The sequence below is a fragment of the Amblyomma mixtum genome, chromosome 3 (assembly GCF_055824585.1).
Source record: "Amblyomma mixtum isolate Tamu chromosome 3, ASM5582458v1, whole genome shotgun sequence".
In the NCBI taxonomy this organism is placed as follows: Eukaryota; Metazoa; Arthropoda; class Arachnida; order Ixodida; family Ixodidae; genus Amblyomma; species Amblyomma mixtum.
The window spans coordinates 403,815,069-403,839,363 of record NC_143014.1 but is presented as its reverse complement, the minus strand read 5'-3'; the positions used below and the strand labels follow the sequence as shown (position 1 = coordinate 403,839,363).

Below are 24,295 nucleotides of genomic sequence, written 5' to 3'. Positions count from 1 at the left end.
TTCAATATTTCATCACAGTTGAGTTTCCCTCTCAGTCTTGTAGGGTCCCGATTCATGCCCACCAAAGAGAGCGAGCACCCTCTGACCACCCCGAACATCAGGAAGGATCCCGACTCATGGTATGTCCGCACAGATCACGTTGAAGCTCGTGTTAAGGCACTCGCGGCAGAATCGAAAACTCTCGCGAAGTGTTCTTATCGTTTCGGACCTCGACTTTGGCGCTTTGTGTATCGCCGGTAGCATAAGGGTTATCACTGTGTTTGGTAGGCAAGATTGCGCCAGAGCACTTTTGGAAAATCATAGCTGTTTGGTAGCTGTTTGAGATGACAGGCACTTTTCCATGCCTGTCTTCGATTTCTGTTTTAGTTTTAAAACATTTTTGCGCTCAGTGAAATGTTCAGGAATATCTGCGTATAGTAAAAACAGGAGATAACGTAGTCTGGACGAATAATTACTTGCTGCGTTGTGACTAACCTTCTAAATAAAACAAGCCGCACCCTTCTTCACGGTGTGTTTACAATGATTACATTAGAAGCAACATTTACAAACAATGATTAGGCGCTAAACCCTAAATGAACTCCACTACAACTTTACTAGAGGCCCGTGTACTGTGCGATGTCAGTGCACGTTAAAGAACCCCAGGTGGTCGAAATTTCCGGAGCCCTTCACTACGGCGTCTCTCATAGCCTGAGTCATTTTGCGACGTTAAACCCCATCAACCAACCACAACTTTACTAAGGGCACATTTCCCGGTTATGCGGTGGTGACTTGGGTGCAATAGCGCGTCACAATGATTGGTCAGCATGCCGTGTTGTCACGCACAATGTCTCTGCAACTTGCCAGGGCAACGCGCCGCACTGTGGGTGGGAACCCAGTGGCATTGCGAGTGAGAACACGTTGACGAGACTAAGGCACGTACACTCCGAGAAATGCCAGTAAGGAAAGCCAGTATTGCATTCATCGCAAATAGTTGTTGCTCGAGTTATGCTGTTGTAACCATCCTGTGAGATTTTTTTTTACTATTACTGCTAGCATCCTTTTTATTCCTTTTCAGCCTCCTTGCTTGGGAAAAGACTTGCGTTTCCTGCCGGAAAAGAAAGAACAGCCTGGGGGGCGCACGGCTACGTCAGAACCCCTGGAAGCCCCAACATGCAAGCAGGTCACGTTGTCCGTGTCGCCGTCACTCGTCCAGGTAGGCCTTAGTCCAGTAGTAATTGGTCCATAGACTTAGTTCCCACTATAGTGCTAAACCGCCCCTAAACTGCAACCACTACTTACATTAATGCAGCTGAATCTAGTTAATGCAAACTCGCTTATTTTGAACTGCCGGTTTACGCGAACAAATGCATGGGCTTCATCAAAACATTCGAACTGTGAACAAATTATGGCCCTCTTGGAGTTCGGTAATGTTGCAAAAAACAACTGATAAGCAGCGTGGTGTTGTTTTAGCCGATAGCTGCAGCTTTGCTGGAGGTGAAATGGAAGTTGATACTTGGCGAGTTGATTTCTTTAGCTCGAAAATTTTTAGTAGTTTACGAAACTTTTTAGTAGTTTACCAGAACAGACCTTAGTCGCTTATGAGCCATAAAATGAACTCAACACTAATCTAGCCTTGTAATGCGTCTTCCGTACCCGTTTGAGGTATTTAATTGGATCCCTCTGCCTCAACTTGGTTAATATTTCAGTGCGATGTCAGTGCACGTTAAACCTCCAGGTGGTCGAAATTTCCAGTCCCTTCACTACGGCACCCCTCACAACCTGAGCTGCTTTGGGACGTTCAGCCCCATAAACCAACAAAGAATCCTTTGGCTAAGAATCTCTTAACGATTTTCGGGGAGCAGACTGTCACATGCATTGAGAAGGCGCATGTTCGGATCTGGCTTGCTTTCCAATGCCTTGATGTTACACCCGGTTTTACTGTCGCAAGCTTAGTCTGCATTTATTCCCCACACCAGTCTTCTTAACCATCATAGATTGGCACTCAGACTTATCTACCTTATGACGCGCAGGATTTTATGTAAGGCTTAGTTCTGTGTATTGCGAAATTTTGCGCGAGGGACCAAGTGACAGCTTCAAGTGGCGAGCATTGGCGGCGCTCCAAGTGTTGCTTGCCTCATTGCCCGGTTCTGCCCTTCCGAGAAATTTCGCTCATCCCCCGGCAGTGCCCAGTGGGTTAGCCACTCGCATCCCCGCAGAGCGAACACGCATCCGGTTTGTCACGTCGCGTAGCTGAAATCTGCCCTACAATTTTTGAAGAGTTGAAAACTTAAGCACGACCTATATGAATCTACATGTGCGATGAGGTTTTGTTTTGAGCTCTAAGCCACTCGTAAATGACATACTTGTAGGCTCTGGCGCGCTATTCGAGCAGTGTACACAGGTGTGTAGACGACTGTACGCCCGGCATTACCGCGACCGTCTCGTGGAACGTGATCAAAGGTGAGGGTGGAAGCTGTACGAGTACCTTCTCGTGCTACCGCTCGCCGCATGTTCAGAGTTTACAGCGTCACCCATAGGAGACAACGCGTAATGGGGCTGATCACAGGCGCAGACGGCGTAACTCTAGGTAACGCCACATCCAGGTGGACAAAGAAAGTCCCTACCCATGCCTCTTGCCTCCGGAGGTGCCATCGTGCCATCCCAAGAAATTCTAGCACCGTGCCCAATACAGTTCTCGCTGACCCGTGGGCGTGAAGTGGCGCTGTCGGTACTAATGCTGCGAAAGATTGCTATTTTGGTTAGAGATTTCAGATTAATTCATAATTAATCAAGCAAGTACCCACACTAAACGCATTGTAAACAAAATTTGGAGCCAAATTTAACCTCAGTGCGAAATTTGAGCCCGAATAAACGAGCTGTTTAGCCAAAAGAAGACTGTTCGGTTTTGTCTTATCGATGCGACACTCACTAGATCAAGAGAGGGCCATCGACGGGCATTGGAGCGCCCGGTAAGTCATAGTCGTTTTTATTTCATTTAGGACCATTCAATGCTAACTCTATCTTCAGATGGAGATCTGCGGAATCTCTGAGTGGATTTTCAATCATAGTGTGGAAATATTTAGTTGGTCTGTAAATGATCACATTACGTTCGAGTTTCGAAGCGATATTGTAGTCGTTTATATTAGCACGACAGAGGCATGAAATTCTCTGACCAGCGTTTCCGCGTTCGTGAAATTGTGTTTATCATATCAGGTTGACAAGAGGCTGGATTCGTGTTAGTTATTTCAAACAGATTCTCATATCAGTCTTTTAAAAGAGTGAAATAAAGCTCCTAAACGTGACAACTGGCTTGTCTTTCTGCAGGAAGTGGATACCATTCCACTATCATAAAATTACTCTTCTTAGCTCAAGAACATATTAATATGGCAAAACACCAATATCTTGTGCTTGTGGCTGGACACATGAGCGGTGCGCGGTCACAGAGGGACGGCCTTTATTAGTTGAAGGTTTAGAGGCTGTATTTGCTGCGTGTAAATACAGCTTATTTAAAGAAGAATTGACTACAGGACAGCATCGAATCGCTGTTTTTCCTCGCCAGCAAACGGTTATATTCGCCTTCTTCATAGATCCTTGCCTGTTGGGGGGCTCGCGATGTAAAGATAGGCAGTCGGTGAGCTGTCGACAACAAAGGACGAACTGCAGGTCACCTAAAAGTGAAACTTGCCATCTGTTGCGGTGGCACTGTTTAAGAGTTTCATGTAGCACGCTTGTAGATAAAAACAAGTTATCAACCTCTGCGGCATTGCAGTCACTGCATTTCTAATGCACCATGCTTCAAGGAGGGCGCCAGAAGTCTAGAGGAACACGATAAATCCTCCCCTCCACTGCGGTGATAAAGGCATGACAGCAGAGAAAAAATAGGATTAGAGAAAAGTTGGACATAAAAGTGAAATTAATAGCGTAGTTCTTATCTCCAAAATCATGTAGATGATACCGGCAGACCAAATGGCTTGCTTCAAAGCGAATATGAAGCAATAGGACACACATCCTGTGTCACAGGTTGTTAGAACGTAGCGTTTTGCATGAATTGGAACTGCTGCAAACTTTGAAGTGCTCTAGTACAAAAGGCTCTTAACTCTGCGTTTAGAGCGCGGAAGTGTAAGCATCTTATGGTGCGAAAAAATCAACTGAATACAAAACAACCTGTGTATTTGCTGAAAGATGTTGCAGTCAGTTTCGATGACATTGCATGTACTGTGTGACACGCTTTGCTTGTGGCGCGATCCCTTAATGAGGAACATCGACAATAATTACGGATGCACCATGCAGCTCCAGACCAGCTCAAGACGGTGTAAAAATCAACGCCACTTTCAGCCCGGTGGTTCCGGTGGCTCTGGTGGCAGGTGAGTCCAGCGGGCCCCACCGATGCCGGGGCGGACTTGGCGAGAATTACCGCGAATTTCGCATATCACCTTGATCTGACTTCTTGGAACACGATGCGATACCAGTGTTCTAGATATAGAACTTTTGAATACTCTTCTGTGCACATATCTGTGGGAAGTCCTAGGCGGGTTGAATTTTAGTTTACCTAGGTGGTATGCAGTTTGAGTGATTCCTCCCGAACATGTAACTCCGTCGGTTGCAGATTTCATCTCTTGGGTTTTTCGTTTCACAGCAGAGCAGAGAGAGAGAGCAAGGATTAGACATATGGCATGCGACCTGACTCTACCTCATAGTTTTTAAAATTTTTATGGCCACACCCGTGGCATGTGGAGGTTCCCAGGATAGGGGTCTAACAGGAGCTGCAGCTTCTGGCCTACCCCACAGCCATAGCCACACAGATCCGAGGCGCATCTGTGACCTACACCACAGCTCACGGCCACCCTGGATCATCTAATTAGGATGTGTTAGTTTGCAACACAAAAACAAACCACTGAACCTTAGCTCTGGTTGGTGCTTGATGGCCTCAATTGCTTATACACTCTAATACCTAACACAACACAATGAAATTGCGGTGCACTGCTTTCGTGATAAACGTAGTGTGCTTGCTACACCGTTCATTGCTTTGCTGAATCTATTGTGTATCGTCCAGTTCTGTTCTCATACATTATTTTTACGTCTTTCAGGTCAACGGCCGAGACTGAAGCGCATTGAAGCCCCAGCCACAAACACATCGCTGGCTTTCATGGCTACTTTGACGACAGGTAGGTATTCTTGCTTTTATGCCTTCGTTCACTTTGCAACTGTGTAGCATCTATATTTGGGACTGTGAACTACTGCAGTATGTGTAACCAAGCTTCAGTGTGGAGCTGGTTTGCAGATTCTTTTTTAGTCAAATCTAAGGGGTCACCAATCACGAATGAAAACAAACTTTTTTGCACAAGCATTAAGAAACTTACAGTTAGAACAAGATATCTACTGTGTTTACTCGCGTAATGATCACGCTCCTGAATTTTGTTCGCAAAATTAAATTTTTTATTCCCCACAATGATCGCACCCCGAACTTGCCGCTGCAATTTATGTGCCAAGTCTAGCCGACGATCGTACTTAACAGATGGCATGTGCAGACGTTCTTAAGCGGCGGACGTAGCACGTCCTGACTTACCGCTGATGTGATGAGCACCGGACACGTAATTCGGAGGACGTGGGTTCGGATCCCACCGGCGGCACGTGGTTGTTTTTAGAGCGCAGCTCTTTGGCGTCCGTTCCTGGGTTTCGCATCGGCGTCGTCGTCGGCGTTGTCGTCGGCCTCGTAACCAGCTCCGCCCCCCTTTCATCCGCAGCTGGGGTTGACTCACTATCGGCGTCAGCGGCATCAGCCAGTCGCTGCTATCTCTTCCCTCCTCCCTTTATCGTGTTGTCCGATTGCTGCACGCGCTTCTGCCCCCATCGTTTGCCGCTGGGTGTACACGCCGCCCCCCTCCCCCCTCTTCCTGCGAGTCTCCGGTTGTCAAAGCGCCGGCTCGAACTTAATTCCTTTCTTCGCTCCTCCTCCAATGCAACCCCTGTGCGGTGGCAATCAGAGAGCCAGATCGGTGGCGGCGGATCTGTATATGTGCACCGCCCGAGCCGAAATTGCCGCTGCCGTTCGCCACTGCGAAATTATCTGCCAGTTCTTTCTGAGCCATGAGCGAGACGACCGATGGAAGTCCTCCGTCTGCTAAAAAAAAAATTCTGTGATAGCGCATACATGTGTTGCTCGATTTCTTTGCCTCAATCTATCGAAAAGGTGAAACAGCTTATTTGCTGCGCTCAAATTTCGCATTAGGAAGTAACGTAATCGTCGGTAATTTTTTTGTTCCTCCGCAGCCACAGGAGTCTTCGGGACGGAATGGTGAAAGCGGCATGGCTTCTAGGGGAGAATATGAAGCTGGATCCACCCATGCGTCAACTTCAAAAACCTGCGGTCCCAGGCATCTGGAGTCGGTCAAACGCCGTTTTTTTTTCTTCTGCTTTTCTAATCAATTGGCTTTAAGTGATAACATATTCAGTAATATTCTAAATCGAAAACAACAGCACTAAATAAATAAATTAATTAAAAAAAAAACCTGTGTCCCTTGGTTTCTGTGGCAGTTGGCTTCACTCATATTTATAACGAGCCCCTCATCCCCGTTCCCTTCTTTGCTTACCCCTGCTATACTTTTATAAGTGGCGCAAAGTGTACCAGCGTTCTATGTGGCCACTCCGCTTTCTCATCGGCTAAGATGTGCGGCATGGCATCGCCAGTCTCCTTTGCACTTCAAGCTCACGGAGAAAGAGCTTGCGAAAGAGTGAGCGTGAAGGCGTGGCTTGCATGAAGCAAATAAGACAGTCTTATTTCCAGTCTTATCTTCGGTGTAAACCCTCTTTCAGTTATGAGAAAAGGACAGGCGCATAGCTAGTTCACTTTGTCAGTGGACGCCTCAAGAGCCCGAAGTCGGCACTGACAAAATGAACTAGCCATGCACCTTTCCTTTTCTCAAAACTGAGAGGTGCAGGCCGGCCCAGGCTTCGGACTGCCATCGGCGAAATCCATGTTTTCGGCTAGAAGTGCTACGCGCAAAAGATAAAAATTCTTTACTGCATTGCTCACAATGTACTATCGGGGACAAAAGTGGTATGCTCCAGGCGGCGGGAGCCGGAACAGTGGAAAACTGCGGCATTTTGGCGAGCTAAAGCCCGAAACATTGAAACGAGCCAAGCGACATGCCTGCTGATAATAAAGGTCACGCATTGGCTGTCTCGATCCCAGATGCCACCTGTAGATGGTGTTGCAATGCAGTTTTTCGTTGCTACGGCTCCCGCCGCATGGAGTATACCGCTTTTGTCCCCGATAGTACATAGCCTGTGCTCACTATATCATATGCAAGTGGTTGCGTGGAGCCAGTTTGGACATTTAGTACTGTATCGAGTGCGCTGCTCGGCAGCTATACACAGAACTTTGCAGGAGCGCCCCACTCGCATTGCTTCGTGACATCAGCTTGTACCACCTGATGCGTGTTGTAAGTCGTACTGAGTGCGATAGTACTTCTGCTGCGTAAAGTGAGCCGCTTGAACAGGTATCCATTGTTTGCAAAATAGCACCCGATTTTTTGCGTGGGCTCTTGAGACAAGCGGCCTGCATTGCACACGTTGCTCTCATGCAAAACAGCGATGTCCGGGTGACGTGCTTTGCCTTGTATTGCATGCATTCATAGGTGGCACAAAATACATCTGGCCACTCTTTGGCACCTTTGCCATACAAGGAGTCTTGTTGCTGCAGAAGTTGCCTCTTCCTTGGAGCAGAGACTTGCGTTCCCTTGGTCACTGCCGATCGATTCTCAGAGCTCCATTTGGGATGCAGCTGAGTCCACCAGCCGTAGTGTGGTAGCAGGTGGCTCTTTGACGCCCGGCCGCCATCCGACCGTGAGGGAAGCCATCAAGGAGGAGGCCTGGTAGGCCGGATTATTCTCTTTGGGTGTGATAGAGATCATGTTTTGGGTGCAATCTGCAATCCAGTGAACTGATTGATGTGGGAAACTGAAGGTGTGATAGAGATCATGTTTTGGGTGCAATCTGCAATCCAGTGAACTGATTGATGTGGGAAACTGAATATATGACTAGCACTTGACGTTTAAACTCATGTTAAGGGGGGAGGCTACCTTCGAACACCGTTTTTGTTTCTTGAGATAACTGAATGAAATTTTCAGGGTACACTCATGGCATAGCCATATGAATAACTACAAAGTTTCATGGAGCTACATACACTGGTACTCAAGTTACAGGAGTATATCAGAATGGTTCACATAGGTTCCTTATGATATGCCTGGAGAACTTGCAAAATGTGTTAGCACTGTCAAATTCATTATGAAGGTTCCTGAATAGGTACCACAGGGCAAGACAGAGCCCTTTTTTTAATTTCCTTGCTGAAAAGTTTTAGCACATCATTGAATTTAGTGTTACTAATTAGACTTGCATTAGCCTAATTTTGATTGCTTATAATAAATTCCAGACTCAATAACTTGAAAAAGTGGGCCTGTCTTGCCCTCAGAAATTTATTCAGGCACACAATAAAAAAAACCTGGTGGGAATCTGATTAGCGGTTCCAGAGATACTGCTTGCATAAGCAGCCACACCAGGAAAAATATTCATTTTGAGAAAACGGCCCTTGAAGTTTTGACACAACATTTCTGGGTCTAAAATGTCCCCGCAGAATAGTTTGCGGTGTCTTTGCAGGCTTTCTTTCTCTGCCGCCTCTCAGTCTTCGCTTGACCTCGCTTCTCAGCCTTTCCCATGCGCAGGGCATCTTTTTCCACGGCTCGATGGATGGCTAGGTGGCCAGGTGTGAGCCCCGCAGACAGAGAAATTTCTTTGGTGGCCCTTTGGTTTCCAGCATTGTACCGCATCACTGCATCATTCAGTGCTGTCTCCACTGCAATCAGGGATGCATGCTGCTCCTTGGGCATCAGTGACCACAGAACAGAATGAAATGATTCCGATGCATTTTGAGTCTTCGCTCCCAGGCACCGCTGAAGAAGGGAAGGCTCGGAGAGGCGCTGATAAACAGGCAGCATAGCCTCAGCGACATAGCCTGGCAGATTGTACCTGTGCCTTGGTTGTGGTAAGCCATTTGCCTCAGCAGCCTTGTGGCGGCACCATGAGCCAGCGCCCTCTGGGCATAGGTCGTGGTGAGGCTCCGCATCGGTGGATGTGATGTGATGGTAGGACGCCATCACTGCACGCTGCATTGCTGCCGCGTCATTCGAGTTGTTTCGCAAAGCCCAGCCATAGTAATCCGTCAGCTTGTCGATAAGAGCCTTTGTCAGCCTTCCTTTCCCTCCCAACGCCTTATCACTCTTTTGCACTAGGTTGCGCAGTGCAGCCCCCATCCTTTTCTGCACATGATTGAGGCATTCTTCTTTGACAACTGGGACCAGCCCATAAACATTCTCCTTCACAAGGGCAGAGTAGGTGGCACTGTCTCCATCGGACACAATCGTTGTATAACGGAGGTTGTGCTTTGTCAGTGAACGGGCGAAAAGAATCAAGGCTGCCTCGACCTCCATCCTTCCAGACTTCGCATCGGTGTTTTTTTGGCAGATGTGCTGCTCACGCCAGCTTGAGTACTCGGAGTCTTCAGGTTTGGGTCCTGTTTGACACCCGAGGCACTGGTTTGAGAGGACAACTGCATCCAAGATGAGGCCAGTGTGATACTCTATCACTGCCCCAACTCCAATGTGGGATGTGTGTCCGCGCTTGTGCCAGGTGCCATCATAGACCACAGTAATGTCTCTGGTAAATCCTGGGTCCATTCCCTGGTAAACCTTTTTCACAGCAGCTGCTGATTCTGAATAGAAACTCTCCATGCGTTGAGTCTCTGGGCCCCTGAATGTCTTCTTCAGATGTTCCTGGCATGTCTTGTGATGAAGTCCTCTGTGAGATACATTCATAGCAGCCCAAAAGTCATTTACAGCTGTCTGCCCCTTTCCAATTTGCTTCATAGCCATAATGGCTCGGATGTTCACCTCAAAAGCGTTTCCTGCGTTCTGGCGTGGTGAACTCCAAGAATTAGCAATACTCCCACAATGTGGGCATACCAACTCAAGCTTTGTAGCCAGTCCGAACTGGGTACCTTGTTGAATTGCCAGTCCAGTTGAAAGGCAGCGCTCGCACAAGGTTTTGGAGAGCAGGTGGCCGAACACACACATTTGCACAAGGCAAAAAACCTCATCTTCGGTAGTAGCAGTGGCAGGTGCGGCATCGGGCGACATCGCTTGAAATTTTCGTAGCGTCGCGGGCGTGGCACCGAGTTTGTTTTTCACAGCATTACGTTGTGCCTCCGCCGCCTCTATCTCCTCCGGCGTCAGAAAGTGCGTTTTCACGTGCACGGTCGACGATGCGTCATTGCTCACGGCGACAGACGCGAGAGAGGGTGCCGCGATCGCCGAGGTTGATGCGGTCGGGACAGCAGGCACACTTGAAACGCCGTCTCCTTGCATTGCTGACTCGGAAGGTACGGCGCTGGAAGTGGCAACGCAGACTTCTTCTAGCGGTGTAGCAGAGGCAGCACTGCAGGAAGCGTCTCCGCAATCGCCGGCAACGCGCTTTGCCAACTTCGCCATGCGGACGGCATTCATAGAAAGAAGAAAGAGAGAAAGTGGTGCTGTAGTGGAGGTCTCCGGAATAATTTCGACCACCTGGAGATCCACAGAATAATTTCGACCACCTGGAGTGGTGGCTCAGTGGTTCCGGCGCTCGGCTGCTGACCCGGCAGACGCGGGTTCGATCCCGGCCGCGGCGGCTGAATTTCGATGAAGGCGAAATTCTAGAGACCCGTGTGCTGTGCGATGTCACTGCACATTAAAGAACCCCAGGTGGTCTAAATTTCCGGAGCCCTTCACTACGGCGTCTCTCATAGCCTCAGTCGCTTTGGGACGTTAAACCCCAATAAACCAAACCAAACCAATGATTATATATCAGAATATCAGAATTGGAAGGTATTTAGACGTGAGATATACAAGTATCTAAGCGTACGCACACCCTAGTAGCACAAATTGTTGCTGAAACATTGTACCAATATTGCCTTTTTAGGTTGCACCAACGTGGCTAGCGTCCTCCTTTGGCCATGTCAAGACAACATACATACAGAAACATTGCTGCGATGTTGTCTACAACATTGCATCCATATTTAGCATATGTACAACAACATTGCAGCAAAGTTTCATCCACATTCACAAAACATTAAAATCAAACATTAGTCACGTCGCCATAACATTCAGGGGACATGCTTGTGCAGCACACATGCAGTTCATACTAGACGAAGTTCCATGAAAATATGCTGCACTAAAAGACAAGACTAAAGGAGGGCATGTAAACATTGTAGCTGCAGTTTAGTATTCTTATTTAGGGCAGTTCTTTTTACATAATGCAGTGTTCTCGGAACACATGGCAGGAAGCAGTAAAATGATAGCTAGTTTAAAAAGGTGCTTGGGCTATAAGAGACGCCATAGTTGAGTTCCCTGCATAATTTCAACCACCTGAAGTTCTTTAATGTGCACTGACATTGCGCAGTACATAGGATATTGCATTTTGCCTCCATCGGAATGTGGCTCTTGTAGTTCGGATTGAGCCCACATCTTCGGGATCAGCATCCAAGTGCCCTAACCACAGCTGCAGGGTGGTATGTAAAGTACACTTTGCTGGAAAAAAATATATTTATCATGAACAAGTTTTTCCTGTCAGTTATGAAATATAAAACGAATGAATAATGCTTTTCTGATCTCAACCACACTTTCACACAAAGTGGGACAAGCAAGGTGTAATTGTAGCAGAGAAAGGTTTGGTTTGTGGGGGTTTAACATCCCAAAGCATCTCGAGCTATGAGAGAGGCCGTAGTGAAGGGCTTCGGAAATTTCAACCACCTGGGGTTCTTTAACGCGCACTGACACCGCACAGCACACAGGCCTCTGGAATTTCGCCTCCATCGAAAAGCGGCCGCCGCAGCCAGGATTCGATCCCGCATCCTTGGGCACAGTAGTCGAGCGCCTAACCACTGCATCACCCCGGCGGGGCTGTAGCAGAGAAAGACTGACATACAAACAAAAATATTTATTACTAAAAAAAAATGTTTGGCACTTAACAAATACAAAGATCAGAACAATACCAACAAACTGTGTCAATGAAAGTTAAAAGCTGGTGAAGAACACAAGGAAAAAGATGACGTCACAGTAAAACTAAAGCTCTCATTTAGTTGCATGAGAAGTGCTGGTAAAACAATGCATACACCAAGTAATGAAATACAAAATTCAAGGTGACACTGGCTGACAGAACCATTACAAATACAGGTTACGGTAAACAAACCATGCATTGAAGCTGGCAAAATAAAGCTTGGTAGCAATTTGCCATGTTGTAGACATATGCCTAATACAGCTCCAATCACAATGCTACATTCACTAGGAAACAAAGCACGGCAAAATTTCTCAACACCAAGTGTGAGTCCGAGAAGCTACTGGCATTTCAAAATACTGATAAGAACAGTATAAGCAATGATCAATTCAAACAGAAAGCAATGAAATTGCTGAAGCATGAAATTCTGACTGCTTTACTACAGTGAGTTTGATGGTGATGTAGTGTAGGAAGCACGAGTGCAGGGGACGGGGCCAGTAGAGCCAGACAACTACATCACCGCACCGTCCTCGGGCGGTGTTTCGGACCAATAAAAATGATGAGGACCCTTTTTTTACCTGCCAGCCAGCATGTCACTTTCCTACACAAAGAGCTCCCCAACAGTTATCTCATTCCAGATGCTACTGGCAGATGGCTTGGCAATGCAGCTTTGTAAGGCTCTATCGGCCACTGAGTGGCATACACCACTTTTGTTCTTGACAGTATGTTAAAATGTTCAATGTGCAAAGTCATCAGACAAAATATTACTATTTTAACTGCCCAGGTTACTAAAAAAGTGAAAAAAAAGAAAGATACAAGCTTGGTTTAAAATAAAAGCAATAAAAAGCACACAAACAGCATAGTATAAAGGGGTAATAATAAATAAATATTGCAATGATACCAGTTCACTACACCGGTTAAATATTGCTTCTAAAGACTAGAGGCAGCGACTAGCAGCACATACACAGAGAACAATTAAGATTCTTCTTTTATGAAAAGAATACAAGCTTGCCTGCACATGGCACAGCAGAAAGAAACAACAGATTAGTATGCGAATAGTGCAGCGTGAAATAAAAACAGTAAACATTTGCTGCAACAACACTGATTCACCACAACAATGAAATATTGCTGGCAGGAACTAAAGGTAGTGATAGCAAGTAGGCACATTGATAAAAAATCTAAACAAAGCTGGCTTAAACAATGAACAGCATACAGACAGCACAGCATGAAGTGGTAATAACAAATAAATGCTGTAATGATACCAGTTGACCACACCAGGTAAATATTGCTGCCAGGGACTCGAGGCAGTGAGCACACTTAGAAAACTTGTGATCAATGTTTCATGAATAAAAAGATGCAAGCCTGCTTCCAGAAAGCACAGTGAAGCAGAAACAATAAACGGTACATGAACAGTAATGACAAATCTTATCAGCAATAACAGTTTCACCACACCAGTTATATAGTGCTGCTAAGGAATAGAGGTAGCAACATTGCCTGCATAAACCTTAACATTGATGTACTGCTCTTCATTCCACTGGTTCCATGTCAGCTTCAGCCCTTACCAATCTGGCGATCTCCCTGAAACATAAAGGAAACAAGCTGCTTCTTGAAAGAAATGATGCTTTCTGTGACACCAAGAATTAACACGTATACCTCATTTTAAGCTCTGAAAGGTAACCAGAGAAAAATAGCTTTATCATTAAGCACTTGAGGTGCAACATATACCACAATATATATCGTAGCCTTTGAAAGTCACCATAAATTTACTTTTCGGACCATGCTGCAAAACGTGGACTCAAGTGTAAACAGCAAGAGCATGTTTACATTTTCTTTACAACTAAATATGCCCTGTTAAATACCATTGACAGAATGTACTGTTGGTAATGCCACAGAAAGAAATACAAGAAATGCTCAGTGTATTTGCGGCCTTTAGGAAGTATGCACACACCCTTCAGTCTGGTGCATGGCTTAAATGAGCTTGCAGCTTGGGTTCTTTTGGTCCAACATGAATGCCGCAAAGAGGTGACAGCAAGAGAAAAGAAAACACGAATAGCCTCTATTTGTTGTTTGAACGAGAACAACATACACTCTGTCATTCTTTTAAACAGCCTGTCATGAAACGTCTGCTTCGCGAAAAGTTTGTCTTAATATAAAACAGCATGACTTCTCGACTTCTCTTTTACTTATGCAGACCATTCACAAGCAATTACTTCTTCATGCTGTGTGGCAAGTGGGTAAGCAGCATATAGTGGAAGCTCATTAATTAGCCAGTGCCATGACAAGCAATGCGGCGGCTGCCTCCTCTCTGCTCCGCATGACCTTCAAGACATGCAACTACAGTAAAAGCTCATTATTTCAACCCCCATTAATTCAAATATCCGAGTAATTCAAATTGTCAGCACTGCCCCACAGCCAACACCCATCTACTATGTCTCGAATGCTTGCCAATTCAGGCATTACAGGTCTCGCAATGATTAATCCCAATGGGATTTCAAAAGCAGGGCGCATTTAGGTATTATTCACACAGAACTGTTTGTGAAAATGGCTTTTTTCAATCATGAACTGCATTCTGCAGAGATGACTATGCATCTCTGACATATGCACAACAGCAAGAGTGACAAATGGATGGCCTTAATTCTGACCCAAAGTATGCCAAACACTTAATTTCGGCTTCACTTTTAATAGCTTCGGCTGCTGGCTGCGCATCAGCAAGCCAACCAAGCCTAGCTGCATGCCATTTTGGATGCTCACCGACAGCCGTGTTGGTGGCATTGATTATTTCCCTTGCTTCCACCCGCGCGGTTCTTTCATTACACCGACACTGTGTGTTTAAGTGCCAGCCAGATGCTGTGCAGTCAAGCCTCCTCAAACTAGGTGAAGCTCCTTGTGAGAGGGAACCACCACTACCGTCTTGCACTATAGGAACAATGCCAAGGAGACTTGCACCATTTTAGAGCAGTTTTGCACTCATGCTCTCCATAGTGTGCGCACGACACAGCATAAATGCAAATGCAAAAAATTGCTATTGTCATGCTGTTCTCCAGCAGGTGACCATTTCCAAGTCTCTTACCAAATAAATATATTTTGATGCAAGCAGTTCTTGTAAATTTTTTTAGCTTATTGGATAATTAAAACTTCAAATAATTCAGATATTTTTTTCCAGCCTCTGAAGTTTAAATTATTAAACTTTACTGCATACAAATGATTATAAGGTGAAGGCAATAAGCCCTAGAACTATTCTTAAGAAAAAGCAACGACAGAGAGGCAGAATTTGTGAAACCATACAGTGTGGTAGAACACTAAAGAAATGTGCAAACGCCAGCATTTATCTTAATTTGCTGTAAGGAGCTATGAAAAAGAAAAAAACTGAAAAAAATTTCATACCGCTTTTTGCATCTAGAAGGAGCATACCGCAGCCAGTCTGCTACGCACATTTGAATCTGGCAGTCCGTTGCTTTCGGAAATGAGCTTCGAAGTGTCTCTGCAAGAAATAGCACAATTTAATTGCTTCCAGAGACCTCTGGAGTACTTGCACTCCATTACAAATACTTGCACAGTTGAGTATTACAATGGTCCAATTTTGGCCACTTTCAAAAGAAAACATACTATTCAGAAATGTTAAGCGTTAAGAAACAGTCAGAAACAAACAATTTATTTTACTCTAATATCAAAGCTACTTACTGAGTGCTCAGAATGGTGTTTTCTGTCCACAATATGCCTATACTGCTCAATGGCAGCAAAACATACTGTGTACAATTTTTTTTCATGAAAATTTTTCATCAATAACGCGCCTATTTTGGAACACTATAAGGTGAACCTGGTTTTGCATGCTTGTAGCAAATATAACAGCAACTGTACACAAGGGCGTCCGCAGAATTTTTTGCAGGGAGGGGCCCCATTGGTTGTTGGCGCCGGAGGGGGGGGGCGTATATTCGTAGCAAAAAGGCACTATTTGCGGAGTAAATTTATTTATTTATATATGAATAAAAAAATAAGTAAAATACGCACATGAAAGAAAAATTACAAACAGCAAATTAAAGCGCGGCTAGGAGAGATACATTAAAGTTTATCAACGAAAAAACAATTAAAATTAATAAAAAATACAAAAAGATACTATCACTTCGTGGAGAAGTGCTCAGTCTTGCTGCATACGGGTTCTCGACTCACCCGGATTGATGACCAGCACACAGCACAATATGTTCACAAACACGCAACTACAGTCACTCAGTCAGTCTTCCTTGAACAGCAACTGTAGGCGCCTCGGATTTTTCTGGGCGAATTGTGTAATTACACGGGCGATAAATTCATTTCTGTGCTTCACTACACGCTCTCGGTGCATACTCATCATACACATTGAATGGAAAAACGGTTGAACGCGTACGTTGAAAACAAAAGACAACTATATATACAACAAAAACTTCTTTACAAGATAAATGCACGCTCGCCGCTTCATACACCTCGCTCCATTTTGCTCGCGCGTCCGCACAGTCGAGCAACCGCACACACACTGCTCGCCGCTCGTCGTTTTCTCGTCCGCTGTCTTGGTTGTTCTGACCTTCGTTGACAACCGGCCACTAAAAACACTGAAGCACAAACACAGAGGCGCGCACACGTGCAAGGGCTTACTTGCCGCAATATCCCCGAATGCGCACTTTGGGGGGTGAAAGGAACGCCGCGCGACTTCCGAGGGGAAGGAACACTCGCCACTCCGGTCGGAAAATTTGTTGTTGTGTTTTTATGGGGTTCAGAGCCCCAAAACGCATCAGGCTATGAGGGACGGAGTAGTACAGAGTTCCGGATAATGTCGACCACCTGGGTCTGGGTCTCTTTACCGTGCACTGACACGCACAGTACATGGGCGCTGTTGTGATTTGAGACCCAGCCAGAGGTTACAGGCGAGCCAGGCAGGCGCCATCGGTCTGCGTTGACCAAAGGCGCTGGTTTTCGGAGAAGACGCAAGAAACGCTGGTGTGGGGGCGCCTCTGGAGACTGCGTCGCCGTGAACAAAAGCAGCTAATCCCCTTTGCCGAAGATTCTGAAAGCGGCGCTTCTACCGAACTGCGCTCTCCCGTGGATCGGAGGAGACAGCGAGCGGCGGCTGCGGCGCCAACCCACCGCCCGCTTGACCCTGAGCAGCCCGACAAAGCGGGGGTGGATACGGCTGATTTGTCCTTGAAGAATTCATCGGTGGCCGGCGTACGAACGTATCCTGATTATAGCGAGCGACGAAGGCGAAAACAAAATGCTCTGTGCACTGTCTGCCTCCGTGCCGCTATCTCTCTAGAGATCAAAGAAACAGACACCGATCGTAAGAAGGCTCAAACACATGCTCGCCGATGCCGCTGTATGTCTGCAACAGGTCGCCTTTTAGTAGAGCTAACGATGGCGTGGTTTGAAAACGGCGGAACGACGCCCGCCCGGACGCGGCATTTCGCAGATGTGACCCAAAGCGTGGAAGCGGGGCTGCTTTTACCCTTTTGGCTGAGCGCACCACCGCCCCTGGCGTGCGGACATCACTCACGGTTCGAGTGAGTGATTTTCCAGGGGGGTGCAGCCGCCCCCCCTTGCCCCCCCCTCCGGACGCCCATGACTGTACATGCACTTAGGTAGAAAGTTTGTGATCATTCTGGTAAAGCAGTGGCAGCCAACATGAGGCGAGTGCATTTGCTAAAAGGAAGACAGTGTGCAGTGTGACATCCCTACATACAGAACTAATTTGCATGCCTCATGTGAAGTGCCCTGCACATTTCTAGCATGATTTTTGGCAGATGCAATAAAGCAACATAAACAGCATGTAGACATGCTCTAGGCACGTTTGTTTCACACGAAAAAAGATTCCTTATATTTTTTTTGGATACATGAAAGACCAGACGACCTAGACCCCAAGGCTGCTATCATTAAATGCAGGTAAGCCCTATGAGAACACATTCTAACTTCATTTGTTTTCTCTTTTTATACTAGCAAGCTGCAATGTACAGACTCATTCTTCACAACAAGATGCCACAGATTAGATAACAGAGCTATGTAAACAACTCACAAGGTTTTGTGCCAGTAATAACTGACATGCCAAATAGTTTTGTGTACAGATGCATGAGTAGACTGTGGTTGTTAAAATTCTGAGCCGACAGACTGGGAAATATTAAACATTTGCCCAGAGCACATAAATAAAAGTAGAGCAAAGAGTACCTGTTATGACAAGAAGCAGCTGAAGGCCAATAAATGACCGCTTCCCTTTTCTTCCGGTCAGCGAGAAGTCTCGTGCCAAGCTGTCACAAATGCACTTTTTCATAACCTGACGTAAGGCATCTTTAAGTGATGATCCCCCTATGAGTGAGAGGTGTGCCACCTTAAAATAGAAACGTGCACAATGGTGAAATAGTGACAACAAAAAGAAAGGGTACTTAATAATTGCAAGAAAACCTAAAGGCTAATGACTCTAGCACTATGCTTCTACGGAATGGAAGGTTGGATGAGTTGGAAGCTGCTTATGATGAAAAAGGGGGGCGGGGGCCGCAAACAAAACGGAGACAAGGAAAGAAGACAAGAGGACGAGCGCCCTGTTGTCTCCTTTCCTTGTCTCCGTTTTGTTTGCGGCCCCCCCTTTTTCATCATGGACCATGCTTCTAAAACCAAGGAAGCTTGTAATAAACTATTGCAGTATAGAACTACTGACTACACATTCAAGTTCAAATGCCACTGTGACTTTGCAATACTTAACAGTTGTTCATCTGAGTTATAAATGGTTAGGAACATCATTTACAATAATTTCAATGCTGCACTCACTAGGTCAGATCTCTTTTTTGCAACACAGAGGTGCTGCTCAAGTTGTTCAAGTCTTGAGTGCGTTGAAAGAGGAAGCAAGTCGAGAACAGTGCTATCCACGGGTTCTGCTGCTGCTGTCGATGGCTGCAAATGCAGCACGATGGTGTTCTGTAGGTTCTTAAGTATTTTCAGCTGCTCATTCATCAAGACTTTCATTTCCTTCAGCATTCTGATGGTCTTCAGCTGCAATGCTAAAAGATGTGAACACCAAATCTCCATTAGAAAAACAGAACATTACCATCACTGGAAGCTCATTAATATTTGCTAAGCGAATTTCTAAAGTGCTCAGAATGCCTGTAAAGAGTTAAGGAACACAAACACTGCAGTGACAAATCATGAAAATTAGGGGCTGCCTGATCATTATCATTAAGCAAACATTCTTTGTTGAGAAGCACATTGTAACTTTAAAGCAATGCCCTGACACATACTACGTCAAAAATATGCCACTGCAGATGTAAGTTTATTATGTATTAAGTTACATCTGTTTATCTACTGTGCTCTCAAGACTGCCTTGAAATGAACCTCCATGATGCTATCATTCTGCATATATGCAATTGTGATAAACACTCCTGCTGCTAAGGCAAGCAAGTTATCAGATTTGCAATGGTATTATGATCATATGATGTGCACATTATCACATAATTTATGAATAATGACTGCAGCACTCACAGTTTCTATGTGATTTGCCTTGCTGGGGTGCTTGACTGTCTTCGGTAGGTTGCTGCAAGGTGGTCGCAGGAGACCGTCTGATTGAAGAAGCTGTAGTCGCTAGTGGAGATAAGGCATGCTCCTTGGATTTGGCTATTTTCGGCGGCGGTGGCTGCGGAACAAAAATAGGGCTTGGATGTGGCAAGTCTGCAAAAGGCACATCATAAGTGTTTCCTTCACTGTCACTTTCATCTGAAGAAATCAGGCGTTGCACTGGCCTCCTCTTCCTTTTCTGCCGCACATTTTCAGGTTCAGAACCCAGGTCAGATGTCAGCGTAGCTTGTAGTTCCTTCTTTCTTGCCAGATCGTAGTTATCTAATAAACATTAAACAGTGCAAAATCAAAATATCACCAAATGCTTTGTCATCTTGCAAGGAATACAAAAAACCTAGATACTAAAAAATACTGGCTTAAATGACAGTACAGTAAGTAGCCTTTACTTGTCAACTTTCAGAGTAATATAAACTGAAAGCTAAATGACTAAATACCAAAACTCATAATATAGAAAAAAAAAGCAGGTAACCTAGAATCAGTTCTACACACGCTTTTAGCGGGGAAGTGAAAGGGAAATGAGGGGCTCGTTATGAAACATGAATGAAACAAACCAACAGTTGGCAAGGCCAAGGAAAGCGTAGGGGATTTCTTTTTAAATTTTGGTTTTTGCTATTGACCAGAATTAGTGCTGTAATCATTTTGGAAACAAAGGTAATTAACCACAAAGTAGAAGGAAAAACAACACGCCAGTGGTGGGAACCAAACCCACGACCTCCGAATATCACGTTGAGTGCTCTTCCAACTGAGCCACATCAACGGCTCTTGCTACTCTTTAGGGTATTAATGTTGCCTGTAAACAAACCTCGAGAGTGTTCACCAGCACCACCCTTCTTTCAGTTCCCTGCTAATAGCTAACGAGGGTCTCAATTCTGGCAGTCTTGAAGCCATAGGCAGCATAAGAGGGTTCTCGCAGTTTCCGCCCTCTCTGTCGATCACGCTCTACATGAAGCTGGCAGTAACACAAGACGTTCCATGTCCACTGCTAAGGAGAAGGGTGGCACTGGTAACACTCTTAAGGTTTGTTTACAGGCAGCATTAATACCCAAACAAGTAGCAGGTTGGACAGTCATTGATGTAGCTCTCGGAAAAGCAACGGACACGATATTCACAGGTCGTGGGTTCGGTTCCCACTATAGGAGGTATTCACTGAGGCCGCGCTACCAGACGGCGCGAGCGTCGTCGCGGCAGGCGCGCCATGTTTGCGGTCGTTTCAGGCCAGCTCGCGCAGTGTCACAGTGCGCCGTGAGGTACCCGGCCTGAACTGTTAATGATCCGTAACATATTTGTACGTTGTTGAATACGTTAGCGACCACTTATCTTTGTGGAGCGCGTATTGTGCATGAAGTTTGCAGCAGAATTCTTCTGCGCCGTAATATAACCGAGCTGCCTCAACTCGGCAGCAAAACTGGCTGGCTGCGCTGCACGCAAGAACGTACACGACTTGCAGCTTTTAATATCAGTTGATAACTGTCAGCTAGTCATGCAGGGCACATCGTGGATAAACAGCATGATTAATTACCGAAATTCCAGAACTGCCACCGCAGAAATTGATAATTCAAGCGCCTAGCTGTAGTCCGCGAACTGCTGACGCTTCTCAGACGTACGGTCTTTCAGCAGAAAGGCAAAGCGTCATAGCTGCCTTATTTACCCGACAGAACGGCCAAACAAATACTGCCATGCGCTCGCAGCACGAACGGCAGACACAGCGAGAATGTTTTGCAGTTTTGATTGTATAGCTACATAGCGCTGCTTCGTATGCACAAGACCGTTTTCGCAGCTACGCAGTGTGCAGCCATTCCGCTAGATTCAGTTGTAACACGCCACTTTCAGCAGGTAGAGATGACAAGTTAAGCTACAGCTAAGTGAACAGACCCTTCGAATTACTCACCTCTTCAAAAACGGCACTTCGGCCGTCGGCACCCACAGCACGACTCTTGGACTCACCCGCTTGTCAAGTAATTGCACCCTCTCATAGGTTTATATCCTTTAATTCCTTGGCCTGCCAGCAAACTTAAGCCGTGCACAAGGTGGGCCTCGATACCGGTGAATTCAACGCGCGGCAGCAGTCTTGTATACGTCGCACACCATGCCGGTGCCTCCGCATTCCTACGGGGGGTCGACCTTTTCACAAAGTAGAACCTTCTGAGCGTGCCCGCTCTTTTCTGCTTCGCACAGTTCACGGAATATTCACTCAGTCACGCGGCGGCACGGGTCGGACAGAAATTACGTGCGGCGAGACGCGAAATACACTCACATTTCACCCATCACCAGCTATTCAAACGCTGCCGCTGGCTGCGGCGGCCGCGCGCGCGACCACCAACATGGCGAATGCCGCGCCGGCCGCTAGCGCCCCTTGCGGATGACGTCATGTGAATACCTCCTATAGGAGTGTTGTTTTTCCTTCTACTTTGTAGTTAATACCTTTCTTTCCAAAATGATTAAAACACTAATTCTGATCTATAGCAAGAACCAAAATTTTTTTAAAAACCTGCGCTTTCCTTGGCCTCACCGACTGCGGGGTTCTTTCATTCTACACACATTGACACACATAGCTATGTAAAAGCTACAGAATTGTGACACTACAGCCTATGCTACACAGATTTGCACTGATCAGCAGCTGTACACACAGAATTACTAAAATTGTATATTTCTGTGAAGCCTACCTGAGAATATTTCAGGCTTCCCTTTTAAGAGCAAGTCAAAGCGTGGCTCAGTAGCACTCAGAGCCAGTCTCATATCAGCTGCCGGGTCAGCCGGTGAGGGTTCTCGCGGAACACAAGAAGACAGCCCGCGGAACCCCTGTGTTCCGCGGAACCCAGTTTGAGAACCCCTGCTCTAGATCAAACGCTTACGGGACGCGACTGTGCGAAAAAAAAATATGGCTTTGGCTCAACTCGGCTGAGCTAAGCCGGAGCGAAAAGTAACCGAACCAGTGGCCGATGTCGACGCCCGCGGAGATGGCAACATCCGCTGCCCTTCTGTGTAGTGGCAGCCTTCACGACACTTTTAGTTGGCCGTGCCCTAGCGTCCCTCAGGGGTGCGCAGAGGGGGCGCGTGTAAACAGTATTGCCATCTAGTGACAAGAAGTCAAAGCACATCAACGCTGGGTTGAAGAAATTTTCATCCGTAATTACTGATAACGAGGGTGGGTGCGTTGCGAGCCTTTTTTATTCCAAGGTGAAAAACTATGCAAATCGAAAAAAATGTGACAAGTGACTATAAGCTAGAGAACTGCTGCGCCAGGTGTCGTTCCTGCGAGGAATAAACACTGCATTTAGTTAGGCCATAGTCCTTCAATGTTAGGCCTAAGAGCTTGAAAATCGCCAAATTATCTGAAAAACAGGAGCTAGTTATCGCATATACTAAGCGAAGGCGAGAGTGTGTGAAACAAACGCGAACTGCTACCATTTGAGCGAGCTATCGTGTCGGAGAATCCTCAGGCGACATGCATTTATTCCGAAGCGGGCAAGCAGGGCGCCGCCATCTTGTCAACGCATCCCGCAACGTGTCCGTAGCGCGCGCACGCTACGGTTTGTAGCATGCGTACGCCCGCAACTCGCTGCAAGCCCAATTAAAAGTGTCGATTTGTGGCATATGCTTCAGTGAATTTAGCTGCGCGCGCGTCACCGGCGCGCACCCTTTCGTTCCTTTGCGGTAGCCGTTATCGCCGCTCTCTCTCCCTCTCTTCCCCCCTTCCCTCACGTTAAGCATGCCTATAAAAAGGCACCCAGCTTTGGCAATAAACGAGGTTCGGCTCTCCTTACTGACCAGCGCGGCTTCTGTACTTGGCGCGCCTCAGGGAGACCGTTGCGTTGCCTGTGCCGCTGCTTCTCCAAACGTACCTCCCGTTCTTCATCGGTTTCATCAAATCCACGAGCCCGCTTTCGCAACTTCTCTAGCCAACGCGGTTTCGTGACGCTCTCTGTCGTAGGGATCACTAGAACCTACCCGGCTCCTCGAGGAACTCGTCCCGGTGACCGGCGAGCGTTGACTTTAATTCAGCAAGAGTGAATCACGTGGTTAGACACGCGACACAACTATCGAGAGCGAGCGGTCTGAGTGGCGGTCGGCGCAGCGGCGGAACGAGTGGCGACTAGCCACGTGGTGTGACGTTACAGCCATATCTGCGGCGAGCCTCCAGCTAGAGGTCAAATCCAAGCGTAATTTGACCTTCAGCTTTGCATGCTAGAAGGCGCGCTTTTCGTTCCAAAATTATTGCGGCGCAGTCACGTAATCCGGTCTCCTGAAATATGTAAAGTATAAGGGAACTGGATGCTCTATCCGCTGGTAACAATAACGCACGACTGCGTCGCGAAGCAGAGCTACAATGATTTTTTTCCGTGAACACGCGTCCCGTAAACTTTTGATCGCGATAGTATCGTTAAAGCGTATTTGTAAAAGCCTAAAGCAGTTATATATCGACTAATTAAGGGCTGCCTTTGGTGTCACTGCAAAATGTTCATTGTGGCTATTTGTTGCGCCTTTCATTTTTCTATTGGAACGTTGAATTGCTCATTTCAATTTTTTTTCTCCCTCTAAAGCAGTCCAATTTTATGGCAAGGTTTTGCAGTTTACTGGCGTGTTTCGCGCCGCCGCGATGGCTCAGTGGTTATGGTGCTTGGCTGCTGACCCGAAAGACGCGGGTTGA

At 46.4% G+C, this 24,295-nt stretch overlaps 3 protein-coding genes across 18 annotated transcripts in view; 1 reads left to right on the top strand and 2 right to left on the bottom strand.

Moving 5' to 3' along the window:
- LOC149357439 (uncharacterized) overlaps positions 1 to 6,501 on the top strand; it is a 478,435-nt gene extending 471,934 nt beyond the window's left edge. For 14 of the 15 annotated variants that reach the window (XM_089584679.1, XM_089584681.1, XM_089584682.1 and 11 more), the window contains 5 exons: positions 36 to 119; positions 1,055 to 1,192; positions 4,270 to 4,343; positions 5,067 to 5,144; positions 6,250 to 6,501. In XM_089584679.1, coding sequence (XP_089440805.1) covers positions 36 to 119; positions 1,055 to 1,192; positions 4,270 to 4,343; positions 5,067 to 5,144; positions 6,250 to 6,278 — 403 coding nt within the window. In that variant the 3' untranslated portion in view covers positions 6,279 to 6,501. The remainder of the gene's footprint in view (positions 1 to 35; positions 120 to 1,054; positions 1,193 to 4,269; positions 4,344 to 5,066; positions 5,145 to 6,249) is intronic. The other variant, XR_016291828.1, reaches the window with a different exon arrangement.
- A 2,093-nt stretch (positions 6,502 to 8,594) lies between these two features.
- LOC149357438 (uncharacterized) lies at positions 8,595 to 10,558 on the bottom strand. The gene has a single exon (XM_089584693.1). It carries the CDS (start codon positions 10,533 to 10,535, stop codon positions 8,595 to 8,597), a length of 1,941 nt encoding a protein of 646 aa, XP_089440819.1. The 5' UTR covers positions 10,536 to 10,558.
- Positions 10,559 to 15,193: 4,635 nt separating this feature from the next.
- On the bottom strand, positions 15,194 to 22,712 carry LOC149357437 (uncharacterized). 2 transcript variants are annotated; one of them, XM_089584672.1, is made up of 5 exons: positions 22,578 to 22,712; positions 19,555 to 19,908; positions 18,847 to 19,076; positions 18,250 to 18,409; positions 15,194 to 15,544 (listed from the first exon to the last, which is right to left on the bottom strand). In XM_089584672.1, exons 1-5 carry the CDS (start codon positions 22,612 to 22,614, stop codon positions 15,363 to 15,365), a joined length of 963 nt encoding a protein of 320 aa, XP_089440798.1. In that variant the 5' UTR covers positions 22,615 to 22,712; the 3' UTR covers positions 15,194 to 15,362. The 2 variants fall into 2 exon arrangements, with proteins under 2 accessions (XP_089440798.1, XP_089440796.1); XM_089584670.1 differs by lacking the exon at positions 22,578 to 22,712 and adding an exon at positions 22,311 to 22,390.
- Positions 22,713 to 24,295: the final 1,583 nt, after the last annotated feature.